At 50.5% G+C, this 16,235-nt stretch overlaps 1 protein-coding gene across 1 annotated transcript; it reads right to left on the bottom strand.

The window, feature by feature from the left end:
- Nucleotides 1-12,734: 12,734 nt before the first annotated feature.
- INSM1 (INSM transcriptional repressor 1) lies at nt 12,735-14,507 on the bottom strand. The gene has a single exon (XM_004447754.5). It carries the CDS (start codon nt 14,357-14,359, stop codon nt 12,827-12,829), a length of 1,533 nt encoding a protein of 510 aa, XP_004447811.2. The 5' UTR covers nt 14,360-14,507; the 3' UTR covers nt 12,735-12,826.
- Between the last annotated feature and the right edge of the window lie 1,728 nt (nt 14,508-16,235).

The raw sequence follows: 16,235 nt of genomic DNA, 5'->3' as shown, positions 1-16,235 counted from the left end.
CTGACATCTGACTGGAACGTCATGAGACATCTCAAGCCAGCACCACCCAGCTGGGCCGCTACTGAATTCCTGACCCACAGAAACCAGGAGGTAGAATAAATGGCTATTATGTTTTAAGCAACTGAATTTTAGGGTGCTTTGTTGTTACAAAGTCATAGTAACTAGAACATTGACCCCATGATGGTTTTTGAAGATGAGATGGAGACCATGTAAAGAAAGCTTTTACATGGAACAATACACACTAATAGTGATTTGAATTCTGTGATGGGTGCGATTATTACAAACCCTTCTCTTCTGGACACACATCCACATCATTTCATGGAAAGAGTGCTGCTTCTGGGAGCCAGAGTCTATCTGGCTTCTGACCCATGTCTCCCAAGAGACTTGTGACCTAGGCTCATGAACGTCATTGGACATTCACAGACATTGTCCTCATATACAGATTAGTGAATTGTAATGCTTTCCATACAGGATGGATGTGAGAACCAAGTAGTAAAATGAAGGATCAAACCCTCTGAAAACCAGACAGCACTCTGAAAATAGGTTGTATGTTGCGGATATCTATTTCCACATAACAGATCATCCCAAACTTAGTGCCTTAAAACCACAACCATCATCTTATCACTCTCTCCCACAGTTCTGAAGGTGCCTGGGCTCAATTGGGCCGTTCTCACTTGGGCTTTCTCCCATGGTTTTGATGAGATGGTGGCTGGGGTTGGAGCCATCTCATGGGCTTGCTTGCCACCTGCATGTCTGGTGGTTGATTGGGGCTGTTGGCTGAAACCTCAGCTTGGGCTGTCAGGGAAACCCTTTCATGCAGCCTCCATGTGGTGCTTTGGCTTCCCTACAGCATGGCTGCCCAAGAGTGACACAGACATAAGCTAAATGGCCTTTTCTTACCTTGTCTCAGGAGTCATGCAGTGTCACTGGCATTGTGTTTTGTGCCCGTGGGCACAGTCACAAAGGCCTGCCCAATTTCACGGGGAGGGCCACAGGCTCTACCTCTTCATGGGAGAAGTGTCAAGAATTTTGTGGGAATGCTTTAAAACCTGCACAAGGTGGCATTTGTGTCACCTAAAACTCAAGACCAGTATTCTCCCACATCCTGTGGAGGGACTTCAAAATAACAAAATAATGATAGTGAGTGAGTTCTTATGAGCACTAGACCTGAATTACCCATTTAATCTCAACATCAGCCCTGGGAGGAACTTAGTTGCAGATTAGCCAGTTGAAGCAGAGAAATAATTTCTTAGCTTCCTCACAGACTGTAAAGGAGGACTTTGAAGCTAAAAGAGCCAACAATACCCAAAGCCCAACTGCAGTTCACGTCACCCATGGTGGTCCTCCCCACAGCCACCTCTGAGAGAAGAAGCCTCTCCACTGCTCTACCAGGATGGATTCTGCCTCATGCCACCTGCTTCAGGCCTCTTCCAGATTCATGCCTCCTGGACATCTGATCAGCGCTATGAGGGACCTGACTTCTAACTGTTGGATAGTGATCGAAATGCCCAACACATTTTCCACTCCTGTGCAGTGGAGCCCAGCTGCAGGAAAGGATGGAAACGCCAGTTTCTAGATTCTACCTTGGGGAGGCAAGACTCATCAGATGGGAAACTATACATGCATAGGAAGGGTGTTCAAAAGTTGTTGGGCAATGAGGAAGCATGATAAATGTCCACTACAGGTAGGTACAACTCTTTCTTCATTTTGTCAGCAAGAAAGCAGAGGCAAGAGAGAGATTAGTAACTCACCCAAGGTCACACAGCTCTTACGTGGTGGATAGAAGATGACAAAAGCAGGCCTTTGGGCTCTTAAACTATGGCACCTAACTGCCACAGCATACTGTAGAAGGCACTAGAACCCTCTGCATGTGAGCATGTGACATCACACCATGATGAAAAGGTAGAGGGAGTGGCCTGCAAGTCACAGCCATAGCACTCCCTGTGAGGTATAAAAATTAAATGCCTAATTTTTTAAAAGATTTATTTACTTATTTATTTATTTCTCTCCCCTTCCTCCCCCAACCCCGGCTGTCTGTTCTCTGTGTCTATTTGCTGCATCTTCTTTGTCTGCTTCTGTTGTTATCAGCGGCACTGGAATCTGTGTCTCTTTTTGTTGAGTCATCTTGTTGTGTCAGCTCTCCGTGTGTGCGGTGCCATTCCTGGGCAGGCTGCACTTTCTTTCGCACTGGGCGGCTCTCCTTACGGGGCGCACTCCTTGCACGTGGGGCTCCCCTACGCGGGGACACCCTGAGTGGCACGGCACTCCTTGCGCACATCAGCACTGTGCATGGGCCAGCTCCACACGGGTCAAGGAGGCCCGGGGTTTGAACCACGGACCTCCCATGTGGTAGACGGACGTCCTAACCACTGGGCCAAGTCTGCCGCCTAAATGTCTTATTGAAACATTTCTTAAAAGTTATTAGACTGTGAACCTCATATTTGGGGGTTGGGTTTGACCCATCATTTCCTCAATGTGGGCACCCCTCTTCATGCCCTTGGGTGAGCAGGGAGTGCCTAAAAACCTGTGCTCAGAGATTTTCCTGTCTCTCACCCATCCAGGTTGCCGTGGTTCTGGAATGGCCTGTTGGCTTGCTCACAGGTGTAGAATAGTGAATGATTTCCACAACCAAGTGCTTGGGTCTTGGAGTTGTTCTGGATGGTGCCCCAGGGACAATTGCCGGATGTTGTATGTCCTCGCATGGCCCACTGGATGGAACATGGGAAAGTGTGGGCTATGGTGTGGAATACGGGACATGGGGTGCAGCGATGCCCGGAGATGTACTCACCAGACGCAATGGATGTGACATGATGATGGGGGAGAGTGTTACTGGTGGGGTGGGGGTGGGGGGGGTGAATGGGGACCTCATATTTTTTTTTAATGTAATTTCTTTTAAAAAAAATGAATAAATTGAGTAGAATTTGGGGAAAAAAAATGGAATGTAGAGAACTTTCTAAAAGGCCTGGGAACACTGGCTCTAAGTCAGGATTGTTGGTTTTTTTTTAAGATTTCTTTCTCTCCCTGTCCCCCATTGTTTACACTCACTGTCTGCTCATGTTCAAGAGGCACTGGGAACCGAACACAGGACCTCTGTGTGTTAGGCAGGTGCCCAACTACTTGAGCCACATCTGTTTCCCCTAAGTCAGGGGTTCTTAACCTTTTTTGTTCCACAGACCCCTTTGCCAGTCGGTTGAAAACCACAGACCCCTTACTAAGTCCACACTCCACTGTGTATTATTTAATAAATATATCACAGCTGCACCAACACATCCCAAGAATAATGTTTGTTTTTAAATTTCAGTTCAAGCTCACAGACCCCTTGTTAAGAACTCCTGCTCTAAGTGATGTCCTCAGGATGTGCTGCTTACACACCATTATTCACAGCAGATTCTTACTTTCCTCCCTTTTATGCGTCTCATCTTTAGTATCATAAAGCAAAGAAGAAGAAAAAAAAGGTTCTGAATATAGGAATTTGGGACTACTGGCATGCCAGTGTGAGAACCTCCGTAACAACCATCAAGTGCTGAATTTACCCAGTTTTCCCACAAGTGCAGTTTGGGTCATGGAGAAACAAGAAATTTCTTAATGTAGATGATAGGGGAGATAACTTGGCTCCTCTCTTTCACCAGGAAGGCATTTCCAGACTGCTATTTTGGAGTCAAATTGCCAAAACACTAATCAGTTGTTTCCATAATTTAGGGTTAGAACCCTTCTTGTCGTTAGGTCGCCATTTTGTGTTCCATGCTCTGGAAGCCCCTAGACGAGAAAATGGAAATAAGAGTCTTGCATTTCATTATCCATTTGAATTCTCCCACACCCCTTGAGGGCTTCTCACTCTGAACCAGTTTGCTTCTTGCAACTAAACATCTCCATTTACTGGCCCTGTAACCTCAGAGACCTTCCATTTCCTCATCTGTTAAATGGGGATAAAGATCAATACCAGCTTCCTAGAATTATGAGATTTCAGTCAATTCAAATTAAGGCCTTATACCTGGAAAATTATAAGAGCTCAATGAATTTTAGCTCTTAGTATTGTTACAGATCCACCACTAGTTGGAATGAGTGGTGCCTGGCTAAAGCCTCAGGCCATTGACTCTTTCCCAGGCCAAGCTTACTAGGAGCAACAACTGGAAAGAGTGTTGTATGACCAAGACCTCAAACTCGAAACCAGTGATTATTAGATGTTACACCCAAATACCCTGGAGATCTTGCTAAATTGCAGATTTTGATTCTGTAGGTTTGGAGTAGGACCTCCGATTCCACATTTCTACCCAGCTACCAAATGATGCCAATTCAAGGCTCTAAAAAAGCCATACTTAGAAAGAACAACACGTGTCATTATTGTTGCCCTAATTGATGTACTTGTGGGACCAGTTCAGAAGTCTACTTTAGGAAAAAAGTTTCAAGTAGAGGTTAAAAACTTCTAATCTGAGCTATGATGGTGAATCAAAGTGCCATTGTTGGACATTGATCAAAATGCCCCAAATGTCCAAGTATTTGCACGATTAAATGAGGCCAGTAGTTGCCAGGCTGGTCCTTGTATGTTTTTTTAATTAACCCTGTTTTAACATTAATCATGATGAATTGAAGTTTTCTGTCATTAACTCAATTTTTAAGCTAATGATTCCCCAAAATCCTTGAAATGCTAGGTTGAACCATACAAAATTACTGATATTAAACTTTTTATTTTTACCTATAAAGTCAGTAATTTCCTATGGCTTGACCTAAGAATTTCTATTTCACCTGATAAATTAAGCCATCACAGCAGTGAGAAAACAACCTTCAAAAGAGGAGAATACCTTCCTTTTCCTTTTAGATTTCTGTGGCTGACTTAGGTTAGAATTTATAGTGGTTACTAAAAGGCTGCCAGTTGTGACAAATCTGAAAAGGGTTAATAAAATCTTCTTGGAGGCAGTTTCCTACTTTCAGAGATACTAGTACACTTTCTTATTTAGCCAATCAGGGTAGAAAACATGGTACATGAGGTGGAGACCTGTAAAAATAGCAGGATTCACATTTGCAATTTTTGAGCTCTACGTCTGCCAAGCTGTGTTTGCAACACATTCAGTTTTCATAAAGACCAACTTTCCGTCTAATTAAGGACAGGAATATAGAAGCTCTATAAAACGTTATCATATGATTGGACTCTCTAGCCCTGGGGTTGGCACACTTTTTCTATAAAGGACCTGATAGTAAATGTTTCTGACTTTGTGGGCCCTATCATCTGTCCCAACTACTCACCTCTGCTGTTGTAACATGAATGGGCATGGCTGTGTGCCAGTAAAAGTTTATTTACAAAAACAGGATTGTGGCCAGATTTGGCCAGCAATTCTTAGTTTACTGACCCCTGGTCTAGCCTTTTCTTTTGTAATGATAGTATAGTGAAGTACTGCAGCAGTGGCAGCCATTCTGGAGTTTCAGTATAATTTGAGAAGATATATAAGAGCACATCAAGGTAGCTATAACTTGTGTTTATTTATTCATTTTTTGAGTCTTCTTCAATATAAATGATCAAATTTTGAAAATACTCAGGGGGAAAATATGGTTTTCGTCCAGTTCATAGCAAAAAGCTTTCTGATACAAATCAGAAATATTTTACTATGTAAATATTTTATTAAAATGATTTAAAATAATTCATGGTGTTTGGTGATTTATCAAAATATTCATGTGAAAACTGTTGGCAAGTTATCAGGGATATTAAGGCTGTTTCAAAGGAAGCAATAAAGTTCTTCCACCCAAAGAGATTAAAGGGATGAAAGAATATTTTCCTTTGTGGTTCTGGGATTAAAGTGTCTGATGAGCGCTAACACAATTCTGTTCAGATTTGGTCAGAGACCGCGTTTTCTCCCTTTGTCCCTAACGAGTCTCAATTCGATAATTTTTATAAACACTATCCCTATCAGTTTCTGCCCATTTCCTAATAATAACCACTTTGTAGCTGTATTCTCAAAAGGCAAAGACTAGTTTCATAGGACACAGCAGAGATGGCGAAAGAAAAGAACCACAATCAATTGGTGGGACGAGCTTGTGAAGCGCCACACAGGGCACGAGCATTTCAGCAGAAATTCCCCGTCCTTCTCCGTTCCATGTGCTGTGAGGAAATTTTAGCCCTTTTTTCCTTTCTTTTTTCCCCAATCCCGTAGCCAGAGCGTTCTCCTCTAAGCCTTCTCTGAACTAACACCTCCCCTTCTCCCTATCAGATTTGACAGACGAGAGCCTCTTGGCTCACTGTCGGTCCTGCCCACTTCAGGTGTGAATGTCACCTGGCTGTGACAGTTGAGGATTGGGCTACGCCTCAGGGCCCTGATCCTGAGCAACAGAGACAAAACAGATGTTGCATTCAAATAAAAGGGCCTTCTTTGGTGAGTGAAAGAGGAGAACAACGAATTCAGCTTGAAGTTTCCGGTATTACTGTTTGCCTCTTGGCCAGGTCTCCTGATTCACACCAAGCAGAAGGAGCACTGCCCGGCCAGGCTCTGGTGAGGGGGAGGCGATGCCGGGAAACTGTGAGGGCGAACTGTGTGGACAAGCTGCCCGATGTCGGTACCGTGGAGGAGGTGACTCCGACATGCCTGGAACGCTGGTTCTCAGTAATCGCCATTCCAAGGGGAGCTGAATAATTCTTTGAATGTGCTCAGGCTCAGAGTAGACACTGGAGAGGTTCAATTTCTATATGGTGAATGTTCTGAGAACAGTTCGACCCGTTGGTGGGAGCGTGCACGATAAGCTCGAGAAAAGACAGCAGTATTGGTGCTTTGTGTGGAAATGCCACCAGGACTACCCAGTAGAGCACCCATCAAATAAGACCAATGCGAATGCTTTCCCCTCTCAGCGCAGCCCCTCATCACATATACTACCAGGAGGAAGAGGGCAGGTCCAGAATATTCAGCCTTCCTGATGCAACAGAGAAAACCCACAACAATACGTGGTAGACAAGATGATAACAGTTGGAGCATAAGCGATGAAGGGGTGTGTGTTGGGTGAGTGAAAATGTGTTAACCGACTTCAGATCATAAGTTCAAATATGTTCCATGATTCTAAGGAGCATATGAGGCCTTTATAATGACATAAAATGGCCATGAGTGGTCAATCTGTAAGCCATGTTGTTTCTCTTGCCAAGCTATGAGAAGTTAATTCCCTTTACTCCTAAGGTCCACCACAGCTTCCTTTCTGGTGACACCTCTCATCGTGCCTTGTCACTTTTGAGATCAGATCTGGCCTGCGGTCATTTCCCCAACAGGTCCTCATCAGGAACATGCCCAAAGAAAGAGGACTCATTCATCTTCAGAAAATCCTCTTGGCTGTGAAATTGCCTTGACGATACCAAAACTTGTAGCTGGTTGTCTGTAGAAGATAAGGAGATGCTGATAAATGAGTTGAAAATTATTTATGTTTCTTTAGCGACTCAGAAGGAGGCAGGAGGTCCCTAGTTTTCCTGGTGAAAAAAAATATGTCCCTGGGAAGCAAACTTGGCCCAGGGGTTAGGGCATCTGTCTACCACATGGGAGGTCCGCGGTTCAAACCCCGGGCCTCCTTGACCTATGTGGAGCTGGCCCATGCACAGTGCTGATGCGTGCAAGGAGTGCCATGCCATGCAGGGGTGTCCCCTGCGAAGGGGAGCCCCATGCGCGAGGAGTGCGCCCCCCTGTAAGGAGAGCTGCCCAGCGCGAAAGAAAGTGCAGCCTGCCCAGGAATGGCGCCACACACACGGAGAGCTGACACAGCAAGATGACACAACAAAAAGAAACACAGATTCCTGTGCTGCTGACAACAACAGAAGTGGACAAAGAAGAACACGCAGCAAATGGACACAGAGAACAGACAACTGGGGTGGGGGGAGGGGAGAGAAATAAATAAATCTTAAAAAAAATACATATGTCCCTTTTCATCAAAATCACTGGGCAGCTAGATGGCATCCTCTCTGGTCCCTTCTTCCTGTGGACTCCACTTTCATAGCCTCACTTCGAAGCGTTGGCTGCCCCAGGTGCCAGGAGTTAGAGCAGCCGATTAGAGGACAGTCTTCCCCTTCTAGGGGCTCTCTGTGCTATGGTTCCTGAGTGGGCATGTGCCCTCTGGCCCCATAACCAGCTCCTCTTCCGTTAGAGCCAGCTCTCACCTCTGAACTTCTCCTTGCATTGTTGACATACCTATTAGAGACATGGTCATATTACAGCCCAGTAGTTAGGAATAGTCCAGAATCCCCCTATGGGAAGTCACTTGAAGATTCTTTTGGCCACTCTCTCTCTTTCTCTCTCACCTGGGGGATTTTACTTTAGGGTTATATTACCAAAGCACCCAATCAGACATTTCCATACTTTTGGATTGGAATCCTAAATGTCTTTAGGCCGCCATTTTGTGCCCCATGCTCCCAATCCCACCTTGGCAGTCAAATGGAATCAAGGCCCTTGCCTGGCCCTCACCTGTTGATTCTCTACCATTGGTGTGATTGGTGTGTTTTACCATCTCGCAGATCTCTCTTTACAACTGTTTCCTTCACTTTCTGTAAATTCCACAGCTCATACCTTTAACTGTCAAACGTTTCTGGTTTTTCTAGCCCGGCCATCAAAGTACCGTAACTTTTCCTGGCCCTGTGAGGTCAGGGGTGGCACAGTTTAGCTTAGTGCTGTTTCCCAGAACATTTCTCTGTGAGACCAAAATGTCCTGCAAAGAGGTGGCAAATTTTGCTCCAAGTAAGCCTGCCACACTCCAGTGGATTTTTCACTAATCCTAAGTGCCCCAAGAAAGAGTTTCTCGCCTGAATGTGTGAAGAACAGGCCTTCCTGTGGAATCCTTGTGACCCTTTTTCTCACATCTCAAGAATCCTTGCCACGTGCCTCACTGTCTTACAGCACTTGGGGAGCAGCTGTAGCTCAGTGGTTGAATGCCTGCTTCACATGTACAAGGTCCCAGTTTCAGTCCCTGGTACCTCCAAAAACAAACAAACAAACAACAAAAAAAACATAGCACCCACAGGGCATCTGCCAGCAGCATTATTTCTGATTTAGAAAGAGGAGACACACAGCAATAAATTAACTATGGAGAAAGAAAGAAAAGGAAGGAAGGGAGGGAGGGAGGGAGACACAGGCCTGCAGGAAGCCAGGGACTCTGCTTAAGACAGCCAAGGAGCTCACCCAATGCTTACTGCAGGCTGCTTTCTCTTTTTCCTACAATTTCATCTGTTCATTAGGAATGCTCAGAGATTCTCTGGTTTTGGTTGAAGACTCTTTGTGGATGGCGATGGAATTAAATCGGAGGGGATGGAGTGGATGGGCGGGAAGGGCAGCCACCATTGAGCAAAGGGAGGCAGCCCTGTGTGCCCAGGTCGCTGCGGATCACCCGCATATGTCCACATGTGCCAGAGCCCTGTCCGTGCCAGCCCCCAGCAGCCTGGGGGTCCCGCAGCCTCTTTCCTGCTTCCTGAGAAGCTGCTGAATGACCCTCCTGCCACTGCTTCTGCTGTGTAGTCTGGGCTGCTCCCAGCCTGAACCCAGAAGTGGCTCCTGGAAGCTTCTGGAAGGCCAGATCCTGGTATTCTCCGACCACTTGGTTAATGGGGGTTAAACAGAAGGAAAGAATATGGTGGCTCAGGAAGTCATTTTCAGTACAAAGTCCCTGCTGTCAGAAGCCAAGTTTCCCCAGGCCTCCCCAGGAAGGCAAAGCCAGGGACGCCTGGGAAACAGACCCCAAAGGACAGTATCAGCCCTGGAGAAAGGACTTCAACTAGCTGCAGGCTTGCTTCGGACCTGGGGGAGGGCCGCAGAGCCTTTGGCTTTGAAGGATGCCACACTCGTGCAGGAAAGAGTGTGGCGCTTCCCGGCCACCTCGGGCGTGGTGGAACTCTGGGAGAAGAAGCAGGAATGAAATCCCCTTCCTATTTCTGTCTTTGAGCCCCTCCCTCCTTAATTTCTTTAGCCTTACGGGCATCCTCACCCACTGATCTGTCTCACCACCAAACCTTCCTGTGGGGCTACGGGGGGCTCTGGAGGAATCTCGGCCGGTTTCCACAGAGGGGCTTCCAAGCCCAGACCGCCACCCTTGCCGTATTTACGAAGGTGACTTTTAACTTGGCTTCTATAACAGAAATCCCTGTATTGTTATTATCCAGGGAGGTATAAATGGGAGGGAGAATGTGATTTCCTTCCTGTAGAATATTGTAACTCACGGTTCGTTACTTTGAGAAATTGACCAAGTTTTTCTATTTCTTCTCCATCTTCTCTGCTGCTAATCAATAGCATCTATTTATTATTCAATTACGTTTCATATCTCTCCTATGTGAAATCTGTGTTTCTATTTTAGAAAAGGGAATGAAGGAGCACATTGGTGAGCCCCCAAACTAGATTTACCATCCTAAAAGTGGGTCTTAGGTGAATTCTTGTTTTGTGTTCACGGACAAGAAAAACCAAGAGTCAACGCGGATGACAAGATGTCAACCCTCCCCTCCGGCCTTGCCTCTTGGATGGCCAAACATTAGGTTTTTAAGGAAACTTTTTATTGGTGTCAAACATTTGCTGACTATCACTTAGCAGGATCTTTTCACGTATGATGTAATTCAGAGAGAAAGTTTAAAAAATTCTCACATTATTGTTGCTTGGAGGAGCAGCCTGCAAGACCCTACAAATTTTAGCTTTCTGTTCATTCAAAGGTTTCAGCACATTTTAAATGTTTTTATATTGGGCCACCACTGAGCTTTTGTCTTTCCATATTTCCCAAACACTTTCCCACACAAAGCTCCTGACTTTAGGCTCAAAATCTGAAAATGAGCTCTTTGGTCAATTTTCTATTCCAAGTTTCTGATGGATTGCCCTCCCCACCCCCTTCCTGCCACTCCAGCACTCCAGCTCCCCTTCTGATGCAAGTCCTTTACAGGGTGGATTTCTGAAATCTCTTTGGTGTGCAAACGTTAGAAGACTGAGCTGGCCTCAAACAGTAGCAAAAACACATCACCAAGCCTGGAAAGGCACAATTGTGATGTTCTGCACAGCTCCTTACTGGAATGTTTCAAAGCCGGAGGAAAACAACTCCAAGTATTAACCAGTGAGCATCAGAATTGTTCTTCCAAGAGCTGAGTGACACATAACGAAATACACTGTAATTACCTGTATTAAATTTAATACCCCCAAACAGATGGTGTTCAGTCCCCACCCCCACCCCAGGCTGGGTTTCATCTCATTGGAAAATTATTTCTGAGCCCTTACCCCATCCCCAGGTGCTTAACTTCCACTGCATCCAAATGCAAACTGGCTTGCTTCCCTCACTTTGGAAATGACTGTAAAATCATTTCTATTTTCTTCCTACTTAAGGAACAAAAATGACCCACTTTATTTTTAGTTGTTATTACACGGATCCCCAAATTGCCGAGAGATGGAGGATTTGTTAAATTAGCGTCCCTATATTCCCTTGGTTCAAAGGATAGATCCTTGTGGACACTTTCCTAGTGTCCTAGACACTTACTCTAACTGCACCTTCCAGAACATTCTCTAGGACCTCCAATAATCCTTTTTTTAGAGGCTATACACTTACACTGCTAGAAGCAGCCGGCAGTTCAGACTTAGCTCTGAAGATCCACCACCCCAGAGATGGTGATTTCCTTTAAAAAAGAGCAACTTTTAAGAAACCATCAGAAACTATTTTAAATCCTTGTTGAAACCATGCACTGCAGAAAAAAGTCCAGAAAAAAGTACTTTGACTTTGAAAATATTTTATTTGAATAGTAAATAGTTATACAGTTGAAACAGTTCTATTGAAGCTTTCTATAAATAACTAACAATTAAGAAAATAATGTATGTAGAAAAGAGATTGCATTTAAAAGTAAGAGCTGTCGGTAGTACAGGAGCCTCGGGGGCCCTCCAAGCAGAATAAAATGGTAGGTTGTCTGTAATTCGCTCAGATAGGTATAAAAGTTAAAACTTTTAGCAGATCCCTTTAGAAAAAGGCTCTCTTCTAAAATGCACAGTGAAATGTCAAGAGTGGTAGAGGAGAAGAAGCGCGCACACACAAAAAAAGATCTGCAATCAAATATAATCTTCATAATTAATATAAATAAATAAAGAATAAATAACAATTACTCATAAATCAACATATACATTTACAGGAAACTCATATATAGTCCTACCTCTCAATAAGGATGATCAAAAAAAAAAATCGGACGTGAAATATTGAGGCAGTTTCTACAGCATCTTCTGAAAATCCCCTTCCCTCCCCCCAAAACAATCCCAGACAACAGTTCAAGGCATTTGTGGCTATACTAAAGAAAACTTTTTTTTTAGCAACTTGATTTGTTCACATACAAAAAGGTAAAGCCAGACTCCAGCAGTTCACAAGCCATAATAAAGCTAATCCTGTGGGAAGTTCAATTTACAGCCTGTGAAATATAAAGGCATTTATTCCTCAAGATTCAACCCCAAGCAACCCGTACACTACATAACAGAGAGCAAGCCTGGGAGGCGAGGCGAACCGCGTTTCTAGACCAAGAACACAGCGAATACTAGCAAGAAAGACAGCGGCTCCCCGCCGAGGGGAGCCTTCCAACCACGAGACGGACGCGTACAGCTTTCCTCCCCAGTACAGAGTGAGATCGGCTCCTGTGGCGCCATCGGGGGCGGGGGTGGGGGGACAACGAAAAAAGGGGGGGGGGTCCAAAAGGAGTCACGACGAGAGGGTCGGGGTTACCGACACGCTACACCGAGAAGCGGAGACGACACTTTCACGGCGGGGCGGGGGCGGGGGCGGGGGTGGGCACCGCCGGCGCGAACGCGGGTTCGGGGCGCGTTCTTCGTGGGTCTCCAAGCGAAGGCACAGTTCGAGGGGCCGGGGTGGAAGGCGCGCTCTAGCAGGCTGGGCGCACGGGCACCTGCAGGAGAATCACCTGTCTGTTCTCGGATGGGTGGCACTTGTTGATGTGCCGCGTGAGACCCGGCGAACTGTAGAAGGTGGCCGGGCAGTACTTGCAAGGGAACACCTGGGCGGCGTGCAGCAGGCGCAGGTGGCGCTCCTGGGCGCCCTTGCTGGGGAACGTCTCCCCGCAAACCGGGCACAGGTGGCACTCGGCGGGCGCACTCAGGCCCAGCACGCCCGCCGCCTCGCCGTCGCCAGCCACCTCCTGGGGCGCCTTCTCGTCGGGCCCGGGGTACAGAGCCAGTAGGTCCTCAGCGGGGGGCGCAGGCGGCGCGCTCTTGGCCTGCAGCGCCTGGTGGTGCGCCAGCAGGTGCTTGCGCAGATAGGCCTGGCGGCGGAACTTCTTGGCGCAGTGGTGGCACTCGTAGAGCCCGTCCTCCGAGCCCGACTCGGACACGCCGCCGGGGCTCGGCGTGTCGCGGTCGCTGCCGCCGCCCGTCGCTTCCCGCGCCTCTGCCCTGGTGGCGGCCTCCGGCTCCGGTGCGCGGGCGGCGGCGGGCGCGGGTCGCGGTTTGTGCCAGCGGCGGTGCGATGCCAGGTTGGCTGGGCAGCTGAAGACCTTGGCGCACTCGGGGCAGCGGTACTCCACGCGCACGATGCGCGAGCACTTGTGCTGCGCCAGCGCGAACGGGTCGGCGTACTCCTCCTTGCACAGCTGGCAGATGAACTCGCCCAGCGGCCGCGCCGCGCCTCCCGCGCGGCCCCGCGGCCCCTCCACCGGGCCCTCCTTGATCTTGAGCCCCAGCACGGGCGACGTGGTCACCTCGTCCTCGAAGTGCAGCTTGCGGATGGCTTTGGGCTTCTTGGAGCTGGGGGCCTTGGCTGCCTTGGCGGGCGGCTCGGCAGTAGCTGCGGCGGCTGCGGGTGCGGGTCGCTTGCCCGGGGGCCGCAGGGAGGCGGCAGGGGGCAGCGGGGGCGCGGAGCCGCGGGCCGCCTCGGCGCCCGCCGCGAACGCCGTGCCCAGCTTGAGCTCGGCGGGCGCGAAGAGCAGCGCGTCGCCGCCGCAGGTGCCGCCGCCGCCCACGCCGTTCCCGCCGGCGCCCGCACCGCCTCCGAGCAACGCGGCGGGCGTGGGGAAGGACTCGGCCGAGACCGGCGAGCTGAGGTTGAAGCTGCGCTCAAAGTACTTGTGCTTCTCGTGCTCGCGGCTCACGGGCCGCGTGGGGCTGTAGAGCGGCGCCGGGTGCGCGGCCTCGGGGTTGCCGAAGTGAGCGGCCCGCGGGCCCGGCGGGGGTGGCGGAGGACCCGGCGCGCAGGCGAGCGCGGCGGCGAGCACCGCATGGGCGCGCTCGGCGGGCGGCGGCGGCAGAGGGCCCTGCCCGGGGTTCGGCGCGGGGGCTTCGGCGCGGGCGACCCCGCAGCCCGGCGAAAGCAGCAGCGCACGGTCACCGTCTTCGCCGCTGCGGACCCGGTAGGACACGGGCGTGGACTTCTTGCTGCGTTTCACCAGGAAGCCGCGGGGCATCTTGGCGCGGTGCAAGGGCAAGGCACGGGCTCGGTCCCCCTCCGCGCTCGACCCCGGTGGCCCTTCAGTGGCTCCGGCCCATGGCCCGGGCGCAGGGCCGGCGGGACTCGCGTGGCACTGGTGACAGCTTGCCCCGGCTCTGCGCCCTGCACCCGCGCCCCTGTCCCCAGGCCCGGGCGCTGCTCCCTTTTAACTGGGGGAGGGGGCCATTGTTCTCGCCTCCCGCTTCCCCCAGAGCCAATCAGCGGCCCGCGGCTCCTCCGCCTGGGAGGGTGGGAGGGTGACAGGGCTGCAAAAAAAAAAAAGGGGCCGGGACTCGGGGTCGCCTGGTAGGTGCGGCAGATGTACCTGAGGGCGCGGGCCCCGCGCGCCCCTCGCCTCCCCGCCCGGCGCCGCCGCCCCGCCCGGCCCCGGCACACGCCCGGCCCCGCCTCCCTTCACGGTCTGCTGCTCCTCTATCGGGAGGCGCACGTGCCTGGGCTTTGTGTCTCTCCTCCGGGGGGCGCGGAGCAGCCAAATGGGCCCGTCCATCAGCGCGACAATGCGCGCGCCCCCTCCCGCGCGGGGATTACCCGCGGGTCGCGAGCAAAATAGCAACAAAGGAGAAGAATGGCCCCAAATATGTCAGGAGGGTTCAATGCGCACGCCGGAGCAGAGGGGGAAGTTGTGCGCGCTGATGGGGTGGGGGCGGGAGGGGAGCCGCAGCCGGCGCCGCGAGAGAAGCGCTGCTGCCAGGGAGAGGGTCCAGGCCCGGGGAGGGGTTTGAGCAATAATTAAGAATCGAGATAACTGCCAAGCCGGGCGGGCCCAAGAGCCCCTCTGCCCGAGCGTCGGACGGATGGGTGGGCCGCGCGACCCAGGCGCCCAGCGAAAAGGGGACGCCGGGGTTCCAATGGGGCGGAAGAGTTGGCCGGGCTGACCGTTCCCGAGGGCAGCGGGAGTGCCCGGAGGCTCAGCGCGGCCGCAGGCCTCAGGACGAGTCTCGAGGTTGAGAAACAGTTGGCACCGCACTTCTGCAATCGCCAGCAGACGGGGCGCAGGAGGGGGGGGCGGGCTAGGCTGGGCTCCAAAAGGAACGTGGATTTCTGAACTTTGTTTCTTGCTTTTTACAAAAATTTCAAGTACCTCGGAGAGCCCTTGCCCAGGACGCTCGGGGGCCCCCGGACCGCCCAGGTCTCAGGCGGTCGGGGCGGACGTGGCCAAGGCCAGCAACGCGCGGGCAGTCGCGTGCGCGCGGGTGAAGTTGGCGTCCGCCCTCCCCGCGAGGCTTCCTGCATTTTCATTCCGAGCGGGCATTTTGTCTGCCGGTTGACATCAGATGCTAAATCAAGGGCTCCAATCAAGGCGCTGCGGAATAAAGGGGCCGCCTGTCTGGGCGCGGGGGGCCCCCCCGGAGCCGTGCCCCCTTCACCTTTGTGAAGGAAATTAACCTCCCGCTATTGAGCGCCGGCCGCGGCCAATCTGGACGCAAAAGAGACGCGTGCTGCAGGCCGGGGGGAGGGGGGCAATCTGTCCTCCGACTCAGGCAGCGGCCTCGGAGAGGACAAGCCGCCTCCCCCGTGCCACCAGGAGAAGACAACAGGGAAGACCCCTCCCACTCACCCCACACCCCTGCCGCCGCCAGGTTTGGCCCAAGACCCCGGCCCTCTGCTTCAATCCACTTCCCAACTCAGCCCCAAGGAAACACAAAAGGTAGAATCTCAGGGGTAGTTCGGTGGGGTGGGGGGCAGAACCCCACGAGTGAGTTGTGGCCCTCACCGCCCATCATTGGGGAACAAACAGCAAAAACACCTAAAATGTCATATGTTGTGGGGGGGGAAATGTCACTGTGTTGAAAGAGAAGAAAACAAGCATTTTCCTGCCAAGCTTTTTTTTT

Source organism: Dasypus novemcinctus, chromosome 24 (assembly GCF_030445035.2).
Source record: "Dasypus novemcinctus isolate mDasNov1 chromosome 24, mDasNov1.1.hap2, whole genome shotgun sequence".
NCBI classification, from domain to species: Eukaryota; Metazoa; Chordata; class Mammalia; order Cingulata; family Dasypodidae; genus Dasypus; species Dasypus novemcinctus.
The sequence above is the reverse complement of the archived record's forward strand: the minus strand, read 5'-3'. Positions and strand labels throughout refer to the sequence as shown.